We start from the raw sequence: 15435 nt of genomic DNA on the forward strand, positions 1-15435 counted from the left end.
TTTTTCTCCAAGCTTAAGCGAATATGGAAGTGCTGGGAGAACTGGGAGAACTGTACTTGGAGCTTGTTTCTGCTGTTGCTCAACTGAGAAAAGCAGATCCTCTAAGCAATCAAGGAGGAAAATTAGGTAACACATCCCCTAAGGAAGCTGGGATGGAAAAATCCTCCTCAAGAGTAGGAGAAATCTGCTACTCATAGGAGTCAGAATCTACATCAGACTCATTGACTGGTTGCAGCTGAAGGAAGCACCAGAATGAGCTTAGGAAAAAGTTTTAATAAACTCCTGAAAACCAAAAGAAGGGTCTACAAATCCTTGAAAAGGAAAGGAGGGTGCAGTTTGTGCCTATGCAAAAGAGTAGCAACCTACCTGTTGAGGCATGGGCCAAGTGGAGATGGGGCCCAAAAGACACAGTACTTACAGTCTGAGCCGTCACTGAAGCTCCCAGGCAGCATGACGCAGAGGGAGGATAGTAGCCCGAAGGCCCCTCCAAGGAGTTATATTCCATGGGCTTAGACCCAAAGCCTTGGCAGCCATCACTCACACAGGTGGCGTGGCTACCTTGAGCCTCCCCTCCCCTGAGGGGGGCAAAAGCATGGCAGGAATTGTTGCAACCCGAAGGCCCCTCCAAGGCATTATATGCCATGGGCGTGGAGGCAAAGCCTTGGCTAGCCATCACTCACACAGGTGGCGTGGCTGCCTTGAACCTCCCCTCCCCTGAGGGGGGCAAAAGTATGGCAGGAATTGTTGCAACCCAAAGGCCCCTCCAAGGCATTATATGCCATGGGCGTGGAGGCAAAGCCTTGGCTAGCCATCACTCACACAGGTGGCGTGGCTGCCTTGAGCCTCCCCTCCCCTGAGGGGGGCAAAAGCATGGCAGGAATTGTTGCAACCCAAAGGCCCCTCCAAGGCGTTATATGCCATGGGCGTGGAGGCAAAGCCTTGGCTAGCCATCACTCACACAGGTGGCGTGGCTGCCTTGAGCCTCCCCTCCCCTGAGGGGGGCAAAAGCATGGCAGGGATCGTTGCAGCGTCCACTGCCTGCTGGGGTAAATGGGGCAGGGAAAGCACGGGCAGTGAGAGCAAGCTGTCCTTAAAAAAACAGAGACAGCTGAGAGGCGTGGCTGCAACCCAAAACAAAGTTATTGGCACAAAGCCACAGTGGCAGTTTGTTGCCACAAGCTCTACCAGTTCCTGGGTCTGTAAGAGGTGGTAGGCTGGTAAAAGTCTTCTTCCCTCCTGCTTTCTGAGCGAGGGGAACAGAAGAAAAAGAAGGTAAGTTACTGCCCATTGCCAAAGGCAAAAAAGCCTGCGCCTCAGAGGACACGGCATTTTTTTTTTTTTTAGAGGGAGGGAGTGGGTTTGTCCTCCCACTAGCCTAAATAGGATAAACAAAGGTCCCAGAACACAAGTTGGAATTGCTGTGTTAGAGTAGTCAAACTGGAGTCCTTGAGTCAAACCAATAGTTATTTTAAGAGAGAACACCGAGTTGTTGCTGCTTTCGCGGACAAAAGGAATTAAGGCTCCAAGCCCCGCTGCCTGGCTTTATTAGGAGTAGATGGGCGGGGCTGGAGTCCCTAATTAGGAAAAGTTTCAAGAAAGATCCGAGTCAGCTGCGTGGACGCAGGGAAATACCACAGGTGTGGATTTCACAGTACCACGCAGAAGAAACAGTATTTCACACATGTTATTAACTACAACAATATATGACTTCAATTAAACAAATAAGAGAAAACAAGGGAATGTGATGAAACTGACTGATTACAGATAATACAAGCAAGTAAGACTCTCCTTCTAGGAGGGAGCTTGTAAGAGGGCAGGAATAGGCAATTAAGTGATCAAGGAAACAGAAGTATAAGTGAGTCTATTTATATTTTATACCATATGCCAATTGATTGATTTCTCTAATATATTTGCTTTCCTTCAACACTATTACTTTTGATTTCAATGCATCATGTTAGTTATGACATACCCACTTGAGAAGACTCAGGTTACCCATTTTCCACATCACAGTGTAAAAACGCTAGGCTCCCAAAGGGAGAAACCCATCGATATACTCAAAGGGGGCAATACTAAACACACATTGTGAACACACTGAAATTCTTCTTAGATGTTATACAGCTCTCCCTCCTTCTTATTGTGCATTCTAGAGGTAGCAAGATAAAACAGATTGCTTTAACTGTATCTGAAGACATCTATTTAATATGACTCTGAATAAATGATACCAGACAATGGAAAGGTAATTCTCTCCTTTTATGACAAAAGTCCTCCAATAAGGTTTAACAGAAGAATTTTACCTACTAGATATGGTACATTATGTAAGACCAGAAAGAAAGAAAAATCCCTGAAGGGTAAACTAAATAGAGAAAAATATATATATCATATATATAAAAATATATATCAACCATGTTTTATCAATTATACAAGCAGTTAAGGGGCAAAGAAACAAAGATGGAAGACGATGTTTACTAGTCTGTGTTGAAGTACAATTCCATGAATCAGAAACTACTTAGAGGCATGGAAGATAAAAGTTGAATAACAGTGATAGAATAAATATAGAGGAAATTATAATTATTTTATAATTACTTTTGAATTTCTGTTTGCATGCCTTCCAGCGGTTTCCAGCTCATGGCAATCCTAGGGTGGTGATAGGTTCTATCACAGGTTGTTGTGGGTTAGATTTCTTTAGAATAGGTTTGGTAGTGCCTTGCTCTAAGTCAAAAATGTATCCCCAAAGTGACCTGTGGGTTTCCATCGTTGAAGAGGGATTGGCACCTGGAGTCCCACTCCAGCCCTGAAATACTACACCTCTTATTTTATTATTTTTATTTCACAGTTTTGTATACCGAGCTTCTCAACCTCGTTGAGGGACTCAGCCCGGTTTACAGCCATAAAAACATATACATTCATTAAAATATCATATATCACAAATTACAAAACAACTTTAAAAACACTAAATATAAAACTACAGTGGTCAGTCGTCCTAATAAGATGGATCTATATCCACTTCCATCCAGAGTCCTATGGTGTTGTCTCATTCCTCGAAGGCCTGACTCCACAGCCACGTCTTCATCCATTTCCTAAATGTTAGGATGGATGGGGTGGTTCTGGCCTCCAGAGGGAGAGAGTTCCAGAGTTGTGGGGCCACCACCGAGAAGGCCCTGTCCCTTGTCTCCACCAGCAGCGCTTGCGAGGAGAGCAGGGCCTATCCAGATGATCTTAGTAATCTTGATGGTTCGTAGGGGAGAATACGTTCGGAGAGGTAAACAAGGCCGGAGTCGTTTAGGGCTTTATAGGTCAACACCAGCACTTTGAATTGTGCTCGGAAGCTAATTGGCAGCCAGTGGAGCTGGCATAACAGCGGAGTGGTGTGATCCCTGTATCCAGCCCCCGTTAGTAATCTGGCTGCCGCGTGTTCGACTTGCTGCAGCTTCCGGGCAGTCTTCAAAGGCAAATCTGGCTTTCTTAAACTTTCTACTGCTTTCTTACTTTGACCATTGGCTGTCTTAACATTATCAAGCAAACTACACCAAAGACATCATAATATATTTCTAATCCACAAAAGGCACAAGATCCTTTTTGCATAATAAGCTGCGCTTAATAACAGTACAATGTTTCCACTTCTGAATTTTCTGTTAGGCTGCAAGATTTTGAACATCATTCCAAAAACAGGTGATGCTATTAAAATGCGTAATTCTATCTACTCTTTGGGGAAATAATTTTTCAGAACAAAATTGTAAGGATTCGAAAATAAAAATATACACACCTAAGACACCAATCTCAAGGCCTTCCAGGCCTGCTTCTATATCACTGTAAATAGTTTCTCGGTCTTTAAAGTCAGCAGCAATAGTTTTTGTTTCTACGTTGAATTTCACCCCTGTAATGAAGTACAACCACAAAGGATAAGTAAACATGCAGTACTGTATCTTGATAATATTTCAATCAAAAAAGAAACAAGAAAAACAACATATGGAAATATGGCAGCAAAATAAAGAAAATAATGCTCCTATAGTATATACAACGGTGCTCCATGTAGTCATGCCAGCCACATTGGAGGCGTCTAAGGACAACATCCACTCTTCAGTTTAGATATGGAGATGAGCACCACCACCCAGTGTCATAAATGACTAGACTTAATGTCAAGGGGCAACTTTTACCTTTATAATATATGCCTTTTATTATATAAAATAATTTAGAAATGTTACATTTTCCTATTTTACAGTAAACAGGAAAGTGCTCACTACAACTACTTTACTTTAGCACTCCACACTAAACTAAAAATATAAAGAACCAAATAGGCTAAACACACATTATCACACAGCAGACATTTGAAATTCCGCTTAGGAAGCCATTTGTCATTAAGACTAGCTCTAAATGACCAAACTCTCAGATTATTTAGTTTTAACCTCTCAGATTCTTTAGTTTTTCATCCAAACCAGTCCAGAGAGCCACATAAATTTGCAGCCTTATGCACAGATGAGACTGTACCTCACAGGCCTTGCTAAACCGTTCACAGCTTTAGACATAACACTTGTGAAGCATCACAGAATGGGAAGGATAACTTCTCATTTTGCAGATTGATTATGGCAAACAATAAGGCATTTGTCAAACAATTTAAGCAGGGGAGGCAATTCAACAGATGCAAACAACATTGATAGATAGAAAGCAAACAATTCAACTGTACATTCACCTACAAGTGGGGCCAGACGCACCGTCACAGAAAGATTTTATGTTATTGTATATGATCATGTATAGACAGATGGAAAAATATCAACGTGCTAGAAGAAGCAAAGGCCACCAGGATTGAAGCAATGCTCCTATGTCATCAACTCCACTGGACTGACCACATTGTCCAAATGCATGATCACCATCTCCCAAAGCAGTTACTATGCTCTCAACTCAAGAATGGAAAATGGAATATTGGTGGACAGGAAAAGAGATTTAAAGTTAGGCTTAAAGCTAACCTTAAAAACTGTGCATAGACACTGAGAACTGGGAAGCCCTGGCCCTTGAACACTCTAACTGGAGGTCAACTGTGGCCAGCAGTGCTGCGGAATTCGAAGAGGCACAAATGGAGGGTGAAAGGGAGAAACGTGCCAAGAGGAAGGTGTGTCAAGCCAACCCTGACCGGACTGCCTGGAAACCAGTGCTCTCACTGTGGAAGAACATGCAGACCAAGAATAGGGCTCCACACTCACCTATGTATTCACTGCCAAGACACTATACTTTGAAGGCCATCATACTCGGAAGTAAATAAGTGTATAAGACTAGATATTTTAGTAAAAACGTTGGCTCCCCAAAAAACACAGTTGACTTAGCAACTAGTGTATACTGCACCTTAACTCTTTTTTTAAAAAAGGAAGCATTCCTTTCTCTGAGTGGAGAGGCAAAAGAACCTAAAAAGAAGCCCCAACTCCCTTTAACTCTCTGCTGCTTTTGGCCTTTTTAAAGATCTAGGATGGAAAATGGAGCCATGAGCTCCTCAAAAGCACACTGACAGAGTAAAGGGCACTAGATTCTCCCAGAGGGACGTATCTAGAAAACAAAGAAACTCACAAAACTACAATCTGCACAAGCCAACCAAGATGCACACCAGGTTATTTATTTGATTGTAATTCATTTTTCCCCATAAGGGAAGGTAATTCAGCATACAGTATAGACAGTATGTATTCAGGATTGAAATCAAACTACAGCAACAAATTTTAAAAATAGTTTCAATACAAACTAGGAGACTGGCTATGGAAAGGATGAAAATCCCTACAGTGCATATGCAGTTACTAGAGACAGCCATTGCAATTACACATAATTAAAAGTTGCATTATTTTTAGAAGCCTTAAAGGCACATATAACTGAAAGTCAAACATGCCCATGTTTACTTATCCTTCAAACCCAGTTAGCGGCATAATTATATATAACACTGGGAGAAAAACTTAAAAGAAGCTAGGGGAGATAGCTGTTATTCATTGTTCTTCAACTAGATGATGAATAAGAAGCTCTGCAGACTCATATAATCTGAGGCTGTGATTTGGTTATTACCACTACAAAGAGCATTCGTTTGGAATGCTCCATTCATATTTAAATTCTGAATGGTGAAAACTCAACCCTCCAGATCAGGCATGGGCAAACTTCAGGCCTCCAGGCGTATGACTGTTAGGAAATGTGGGAGTTGAAGTCCAAAACACCTGGAGGGTTGAGGTTTCCTCATGCGTACTCTAGATATGTTTGATTTATCCCATTTGGGGGGGGGGGGGGCTCATCATCTAAGCATGGTGTTTAGTCCTGTAGTGTTGCAAACCACCATGTTCCATTTTTTATAACTTACCACGTCTGAATTTTGTGGTTTACCCATTACTATACATTTTCATCCTTATCTCACAAGTAAATGGATTCCCCACCCTCTCCCCTTAAAAAAAAGTGTCTACCTTCGACACTGCAAAAAATCAAACTCTAACATTAAAGGCAAAGAAAACTAGCAATCTCCTAAAATAGCTATATTGCTTATGTTAATTGTTTTTAATTACCAAAAAGGATCAGGTGTCCCTTGCATCATGGGATGGGCTCAGTCACTTTTCATAACAACAATGGATTAGAATGGGGAGTCATGAGATAAAGCCCTATAACTTCCTTATCATTGGCCATGCTGATTGGGTCTTGTGATCGCTGCTATTCAAAACATCTTAACTATTTGAATCTTCCAACACATGGTTTAAAGCATTAAATGAATTTACTCTTACTTCTGCATATACTCATGAAAAAAGTACTCACTTATTTCACAGGCAACCCGATCCAGTTTTTCCTGAGATCTGCTGATAAGAACCACCTTCATTCCACGCTTAGCTAACTGAAAAAAGAAATGTTGAGAGATTCAAGACAATCAGCTACAACACTATGGCAGCATTTTATTTATTTAATTATATAGAGCAGGCCTGCACAATATATGGCCTGTGGGCTGGATGTGGCCTGCAAAAGACTTCCCTGTGGCCTGTGGATGGGACAGGGCTTCTCCTTCGCTAGTTGGCCCTTTCACTGCCTGCCTTTCTCATTGGTCAGGCAGGGAGGAGTGGTCCACGGAATTTTTTTTCATATTGGCCCTTTATAAGGGCCAAGTTGTGCAAGCCTGATATAGAGCATGGGGAATGAGCCTTTCTCCTGCTCGCTCAGAAGAGCAAGAAAAGTGTGGCAAACCACAGTTGTCTCAGCCACTAACAAACAATGAGTACACATCTGGCTTCATCCTGCTGAATCTTTGTGATGAATGGAATGGGGAGGGGGGGGATGTGCAGACTAGGAAGCCATTCCAGTTGTAGAGGAATGCATCCCCACAGAATCTGCAACATTGTCATTGTGACTTCTTCAGTAGTCACTGATTGTTGAAGGGGGTTGTAAACAGTTCCACTGACAATGTGCCCCAGTGTCAAAACACCAGGCGTAGGAAGTCTGGGTGGAGTTGCTATTTGTGGCATGAACTGGACATCAAACTGAGAGCATCAGCCAATGTGTTGTTATCCTCAGAGAGGTAAACCACCGCCGGCATCATCTTGGCAACTGATGCACTAATTCCAGATGTTCATGAGATAGAAGAGGTTAGTTGATTGTATGCCATTCTGTTTGCTCACGTAGTCAAACCATGCTGTGCATATGTTCGAGGAAGCATTTGGTTTGAACAGGGAAGAGACCAGCTTCATCAAAGGGCACATCCTTAATTACTGAACAAGCCAAGAAGGATAATCCACATATAGCACATAGAGAGTGGATGGAGTCACCACCAAAATGTTACCAAAAAACTCAAGAGTCCTGAATTGTGCTCTGCATGTGTAAATAACACATTTGTGTGATTCACAGAGACAATAAAGTTAACAAAATGATACCTTACCTCTTCTGCATAGGCCTTTCCAATTCCATCAGTAGCTCCAGTCACAACTATAGAAAGCAAAGGAGGAAAGAAAAGAGGAGTTACAGTGTAGCAAGATTTCATACTGTGTTATCCAGGTTTTATAAGTTTTTAGCACAATGACTTGACTTTCTAAAAGTTGTTTTCTAGAGGGTGTGATTGTGTGTGGAGGGGAGAACATGGCTCCTCCCCATGACTTCTATTGATTGTGATCCACTTTACCCTATTAAACATTCAATTAATAAACAGAACCTTAAAAGTACACTATACTAATTTTATGCACAATAAACCTCGCAGAATTTTCAATGACTAACTATAGCTGACATGAAACATTTACACCAACTATCAAGCCAAGAAGCAACTGATTTTGGGTGATCCTAAACCTATCATGGGTTTAATAGTATTTGTTTCAGAAGGGATTTGCCATTGCTTTCCTCTGGTTCTAAGAGAGTGTGACTTGTACAAGGTTACCCAGGGAATTTCTGTGTTGAATTCAAATTCAAACTCTGGTCTACTGGAGTTTTAGTGTAACATTCAACCATTATATCCAAGTGATTCTCTTCCAGGATTAAAGTGACACAAACTCCTTCATATGAAAATGCAACTTTCTTCTGGTTTGAATTGGGATATATCTAAGATTACTGTGAACAAATTAATGTACATCAGACTTACAAATGACTCATAGTTAAGAACGGGGGTAAAACAACAGGAAGTGAGAGAAACCAACCCCTAAGAAGGGAAATTCACTCCTGAAAGAGTTATCATGGGGAAAAGGTGTCTCTATTGAAGTTTTATCCCTAATTCTTTTTTCCACAACTAGCCAACATTTTCCAAATCCAATTATCACAGGGACAGAAAGTGAGGTGAAATCTTCTGAACAGGGGCACAGATAGCAAAACAAACACGACAGCAGTGTTAATCCTTCTCTGTTCTATCCAAAGCTTTAAAATATACATTTTTGACTGGAGTTACTTAGAAATGTACCTGTTCCAATTTACAAGCAAATTTGACTTAAGAACACCTACAGAATCTACCTTCTTCCTAATTTGGGGATTTCCTGTACTTTATTTAGTTGGGTGTTACTCAGCTGTGAGTCACTACTCTAACATGAAGTTCATTAAGTATCACAGGAGGACACTTAAAAGCACAAGTTGAATCCAATATGAGTATTACCAAAGAGAAGCACACTGAAATCAACACAACTTGAGGTAGCAGTGACTAGTTAAATCCCTTCCACTTCAATGTAGTTGTTCTAATTAGGATGCACATGAATGTAGGCCACTGAAAAACAGAAGGAAACACTGCCCACAAATGTCAGAAACTTGCACTATGATTGACTCTCAATATGTGAAAGAGGGATGGAAAGTCTTACTAACTAAAGGGAGTTTTATTTAGGGACCTCTTAGCTCTGAAACATTTCATTCTGTGATGGAAACAGACCTGGAGGAATCTATGAACAAAGCTGTGATATCTCAGAACTAGAGCATCCAAACCATCAAGACACAACAGTCTCTCTCTCTCTTATGCTTACACACACATCATGCTAATATATAAAGACTACAATGAGTCTATCAGTTATTAATTAATGCTAAGAAAAACATATCTTGTAATACTGACATTTCTCTTTGCATTCCATTATACATTTCTCGGATATATTTGGATACCTGAAAGTCTAATATTCTTAAACTGATGATTAAATATCTGTTGACATTATGACTGTGACATTAGGCATAATTTTTGTACTAATATTAATAAGGCATAATGGGATGCAGAGATATTTGTTTCTCCATTCCATTACGCATCGCTTGGTGTATTCCGATATCTGAAAGTCTAACAACCTTAAATGGTTGATGAAATATCTGTTGACATTATGACTGCAACACCCATCCTAATATTTGGGCTAAAGCTAATAATGCATTACTTCAATATGCATTACTTGATCTTCACACATATGTAAAAGTCTAACAATCTGACTAAATAAATGCCAACCATCTAGCTACAGCCTCCAGCCTAATTAGGGGATTAAAGGAGAAGTCCAATGATTTTATATCCGATCAAAAGTTCTAGAACACTCAAAAGCATATTACATAACTTTTTAGATATATAAAAAGTTATGTAATATGAAAAAAATAGATTGAAGTTTTCAGTTGTTTTTGATTTATGGAAACCTTAAGGTCAAGTTATCATAGGGTTTTCCTGGCAAGATTTGTTCACAGGGTGGAAGGATTGGCTTCACCTCCCTTTGTGGCTAAGAGAGAGTATGACTTGCCAAGGATCACCTAATGGATTTTCTTGGTCAAGTGTGGATTTTAATCCTGATCTCGGAATTCATAATTCAATGCTCAAAACACACCATAGAGATAAATATATTTTTATTATTTCAGTCAGTTTAAAATGGAATATCAAATCCTACTTCAGAATGGAATTTAAAGTTCTGTTGCCACTGATTAGAAACACAGCACAATAAACAAATTTTGTCTTCTTCTATCATTTTATCTATGTATTTTATTATATGTATATATTTATGTTAATATGTTTAGACTTTGTTGTACCCTGCCTTGAGCCATCGGGGTGGTAGGTGCTATGTTTGATTTTAATATTCTTTTGTTTTTAATGGATTGTTTTGTTTTGATGATCCTTTGGGGAAATGGAGGCAGGGTAAAAAACAAAGTTATTATTACAGGTAACAAATGAAAGGTATTGTTGTGTTTGTTATCATGAGACATTTACAAACTAGCAACAAGGTTAATTAAGAACAGTGCACTGAAAAGCATACACCAGAGCAACAGCAAATCTTGCTCTCGGGTACAGGTTGAGGCTGACTGATATCCCCGTTTGGATATCAGCCAGCACGCCAGCACCTTAAATCAAGAAATAGTTTTCTAAGATCTACAGAGATACTTGCAGGAACACCTCAGCATGTGAGAGTCCAAAAGTGGCAGGCTAAAAACCAGAACCTTGCGACATGGCTGATATTGAATGTGAGACTCCCCCCTCCCACCCGGGCACACAGAAGACTGGGTGACCTGGAAGGCACTAAATAGACTGTGCTCTGGCACCACAAGATGCAGAGCCAACCTCAAGAAATGGGGCCACAAAGTGGCATCCACAACATGCAAGTGTGGAGAAGAGCAAACCACAGACCACCTATTACAATACAGTCTGAGCCACATGCACAATGGAGGACCTTCTTATAGCAACACCAGAGGCTGCCCAAGTGGCCAGCTACTGGTCAAAGGACATTTAGTATAATACCAAGTTTTTTAAACTTTGTGTTTTTTAAATACATTATAGCTGTACTCTCGGTTCGCTTCTTACATGAAAAATAAGGTACAGATTGAATATCTATTACTTGCAGTTCTGACATCCAAACCCAATATTGCCCACTGATACAATAAATGAGGTCCAGGTTGAGCATCTATTACCTGCAATTCTGACATCCAAACCCAATATTGCCATAAAGGTAGCTGGGATACTGATACATCTGTCTTCTGATAGTTCAGTGTACACAAACTTCATTTCATGCACCAAATTATTAAAGTAAAATATTATATGAATATACACCAGAATATGGAGCACCCGGTGGGGCAATGGGTTAAACCGCTGAGCAGGCCTGTAGCCAGGATTTCCTTTCGGGGGGGGGGGGGGGAGGGCTGAATTTCTTTCAGGGGAGGTTGGGGGGGGTGAGTTTCGCAGGGGGCTGAGTCTGAGTGAAAGAGGGTCTACCCTAGCAAACCTTTTGTATCATTTCCCCAATACCCCCATGCATATGGGATATATTGAGTATGGTGATCAGTTCATGATATGAATAAACATAACAGTTTAAATAATGCACGGGTAAGGCCTTTTCACGAACCAGCATGAGAATTTCGGGGGGGGGGGGGGCTGAAGCCCTTTGGGTGTTTTGGACTTCAACTCCCACAATTCTTAACAGCATCAGGCCCTTTCCTTTTCCCTCTCAGCGGCCTGAGGCAGTTAGGAATTGTGGGAGTTGAAGTCCAAAACACCTGGAGGGCCCAAGTTTGCCCAGGCCTGATTTCCACTGACCATGTAATGCAGTTCACACTGAATTCCATGGCAGTGTTAATAGGGCCCTATGACTCCTCATCCCCATTGATCCCCATCCGATTCCAGTAATGAGGGGGAGACCTCATTAGAGAGATCTCTCACACAAGGGAGAAAGGGGAGGCCGTGGATTATGAGGAGAAAGCCCTTTCTGAGGAAGAGTAGCAGCTCCACAACATGCCAGGAATAATGCCAGCGGGGCCAGAGGAAGGAGGCCCAAAGGAGGAAGGAGGCCTCAGAGCGAGCGACTCACCTGCCCAGGCGCCCAGGTGTGGGCCCACCGCCCCCGGGTTCCCTGTGAACCACATACGGACGATGTACCGCACGTACCAGAGCAGCAGGAAGGCCCCGTATGCGACGCTTGCCACCCCCAACCAATAGAAACGGGTTGTCCATGGACCCCAGAGCGAGTCAGAGTCCTCCATGGAAGCGGAAGAAGAGGAACAACAACAATGCCGCCACTACCGTTTCAAAAGAGACAAAACATTCTGAGCTCTCTTTATATACCAATCCCGCAGACCAACCCCGCCCCCGCTTCGCAGCCATTGGTCAACTCCAACCAATGCACGCTTCCCATTGGGCATCTCGACTTGAGGGGCAAGTCGACTTGAGTGCCTCCTCTCTAAACACGACGGATTAACTTCTCCCGCCCATAGTCGCCTCCACGTGCCTTTGTTTATCCCTCGAGGTTCTCTTATTGGAGAAAGCAGCCGTCGCTCAGGAAGACAGCGCTGTCTGATTGGTTGGTACCGTTTTGAGGGGGTTTCTTGGAAGAAAAAGGCGTTTCTGCTTCTCTCTGAGTCCAAGGCGGGGAGGAGGCGCTACTGCTTGAATTAGAAGAAGGGTTCGTTTGGAAATCCGTGAACAGGCTTTCGAATGAATTAGGATGACTTGATTATTCATTTCTTCTGTTGCATCATGTAATACAATATTATACTACTACTACTACTACTACTAATATATTATAATAATATATTTTATATTACTAAAAAAATTACAATATAATGATATGGTACAATATAGTAATATATAATGCTGATATTGTACTATTCTAATAATATAATATATTGTATGTATATATATCTTGTAAGCCACTCTGTGTCCCCTTTGGGGTGAGAAGGGCGGTATATAAATGTTGTAAATAAATAAATAATATTTTAAAATGTGTTGTCGAAGGCTTTCATGGCTGGAATCTCGCCTGACTTTTCGCCCACATCTATGCCAGGCATCCTCAGAGGTTGTGAGGCCTGTTGGAAACTAGGCAAGTGGGGTGTCTATATTTTTGGAATGCCCAGGATAAGAGAACGAACACTTGTCTGCTTGAGGCAAGTGTGAATGTTGCAATTGGCCAGCTTGAGTAGCATGAAATAGCCTTGCAGCTTCAAAGCCTGGCTGCTTCCTGCCTGGGGGATCCTTTGTTTGGAGGGTATTAGCTGGCCCTGGTTGTTTCCTGTTGATTGCATGGGGTCAATACAAAGATAGTTTGCTGGATCCCGCCTCATCTGTTTTCATCCAAGTTCACTGATCTAATATTTCGCGATTGTTTGTCTAAGAATAGCTTCAAAGGCTGGATCTACTCTGCCATATAGTTTAATTCAATGCATTTAATCTGCTTTCTGAAAATGGATTGTATGACAAATCCAAGTCAAACAACATCGCAAACCTCATTGCAAACCAGCAAAGTTAGAGGCACCTGCTGGGTCTGTGAAAGCATTTTATTGACCTACACCAGACATGGGCAAACTTGGGCTCTTTGGGTGTTTTGGACTCCCAACTCCTTAAGCTTAAGCGACCGAGGGGGAAAAGGAAGGAGCCTGAGGCTCTTAGGAATGGTGGGAGTTGGAGTCCAAAAACCCAAAGGGCCCATTGCCCATGCCTCACCCACACCCTAAACGATGGCATTGGCACAGAAGAATTTCCTTTCCTATGGTTTCAGTGTTTTCTTTTGTTATAGTTCCCATGCTGCCATATAGGAACTGCCTATACGCCAACTGCCAACTGCCGCTCTGGGCCGGAGTGAAGAGAGCGGGGCCCACGGGACAGTTCCACCTTGTCTCCTGTGCTATTCTAATAATTTAATATAATATAATATAATATATATTGTATAAACATATAATATTTATAATATTATAATGTAATGCAATATAATACTAATAATAACATGATATTATAATTATATATTTATATTACATGTAATATTACTAATAATATTACAATATAATTGGTATAGTACAATATAGCAATATTTAAAACTTATATTGTACTATGCTAATAATATAATATATTGTATGTATATATACCTTGTAAGCCGCTCTGAGTCCCCTTCGGGGTGAGAAGGGCGGCATATAAATGTCGTAAATAAATAAATAAATAAATAATGTTGTGAATTTGGAGCCTGATCTTGGAAAAAGTGGTTATTTTTTAAAAATTATTTATGGTATTTCTATCCCCCTTTCAGGAGCCCCCGGTGGCGTAGTGGGTTAAACCCCTGTGCCAGCAGGACTGAAGACCGACAGGTCGCAGGTTCGAATCCGGGGAGAGGCGGATGAGCTCCCTCTATTAGCTCCAGCTCCTCGTGCGGGGACATGAGAGAAGCCTCCCACAAGGATGATAAAACATCAAAAATCATCCAGGCATCCCCTGGGCAACGTCCTTGCAGACGGTCAATGATCTCACAACAGGAGCGGTTGCTCCTGACACGCCAAAAAAAAAAAAAATCCCCCTTTCTCAGCCAAAAGGCGATTTAAGGTGGCTTACAAATTGCAACAATTTGATGTCCCAACAGTCATAAAATACAATTAAAAAACATTTAGCACAACATTATAAAAGCCCATACAAAAAAAACCATTAAAAACATATAATCACCAGTGTCTTCTTGTTATGCCTCCTCTAATTCAGCTTGCCCCGTCAGCACAAGGCAAGGGAGGTGCTGCCAAACCACATTCTAAAAGAAATCCAGGCTAACCTGATCAGGATACTTATTTTGAATTACCCCGATTGCTATGATCATTTATGCTTCCTGTTTTTACTGGCCTTGAAATACAAACTAAGCCATGCATTCCTAATGAAAGTGGTGTAGGTGGGTCAGATTAACATGAGGTAGTTAAAAAATGTTTTGAAACATTTCCCTTATTTCCCTTAAACTTTATTCCGTGTTATTCCTGTGTGAATGAATGAAACACTGTCCCAGGCTCAACAGGTGATCATCCTGGGCCTCTAACTATCATTTTATGAAGAGCTTACTAAAGATGTTATTTTACTTCTACAAAAATAATGTAGACATACTAGATCAGTGAACCTAGAAGAGGTGGAACCAAGTAAACCATTTTTAAATACCCCAGTACTACTGGGGAAAATGGAAGGAAAAAGGAAGAGGGGCCGACCAAGGGCAAGATGGATGGATGGCATCCTTGAAGTGACTGGCTTGACCTTGAAGGAGCTGGGGGTGGTGACAGCCAACAGGGAGCTCTGGCATGGGCTGG

At 41.4% G+C, this 15435-nt stretch overlaps 1 protein-coding gene across 1 annotated transcript in view; it reads right to left on the reverse strand.

Moving 5' to 3' along the window:
- The window catches only part of LOC132768505 (very-long-chain 3-oxoacyl-CoA reductase-like), a 31145-nt gene extending 18709 nt beyond the window's left edge, over positions 1 to 12436 (reverse strand). The window contains exons 1-4 of the mRNA XM_060764464.2: positions 12207 to 12436; positions 7871 to 7917; positions 6763 to 6838; positions 3764 to 3874 (exon numbers count right to left, since the gene is read on the reverse strand). Coding sequence (XP_060620447.2) covers positions 3764 to 3874; positions 6763 to 6838; positions 7871 to 7917; positions 12207 to 12378 — 406 coding nt within the window. The 5' untranslated portion in view covers positions 12379 to 12436. The remainder of the gene's footprint in view (positions 1 to 3763; positions 3875 to 6762; positions 6839 to 7870; positions 7918 to 12206) is intronic.
- Positions 12437 to 15435: the final 2999 nt, after the last annotated feature.

The sequence above is a fragment of the Anolis sagrei genome, chromosome 1, assembly GCF_037176765.1.
Source record: "Anolis sagrei isolate rAnoSag1 chromosome 1, rAnoSag1.mat, whole genome shotgun sequence".
In the NCBI taxonomy this organism is placed as follows: Eukaryota; Metazoa; Chordata; class Lepidosauria; order Squamata; family Dactyloidae; genus Anolis; species Anolis sagrei.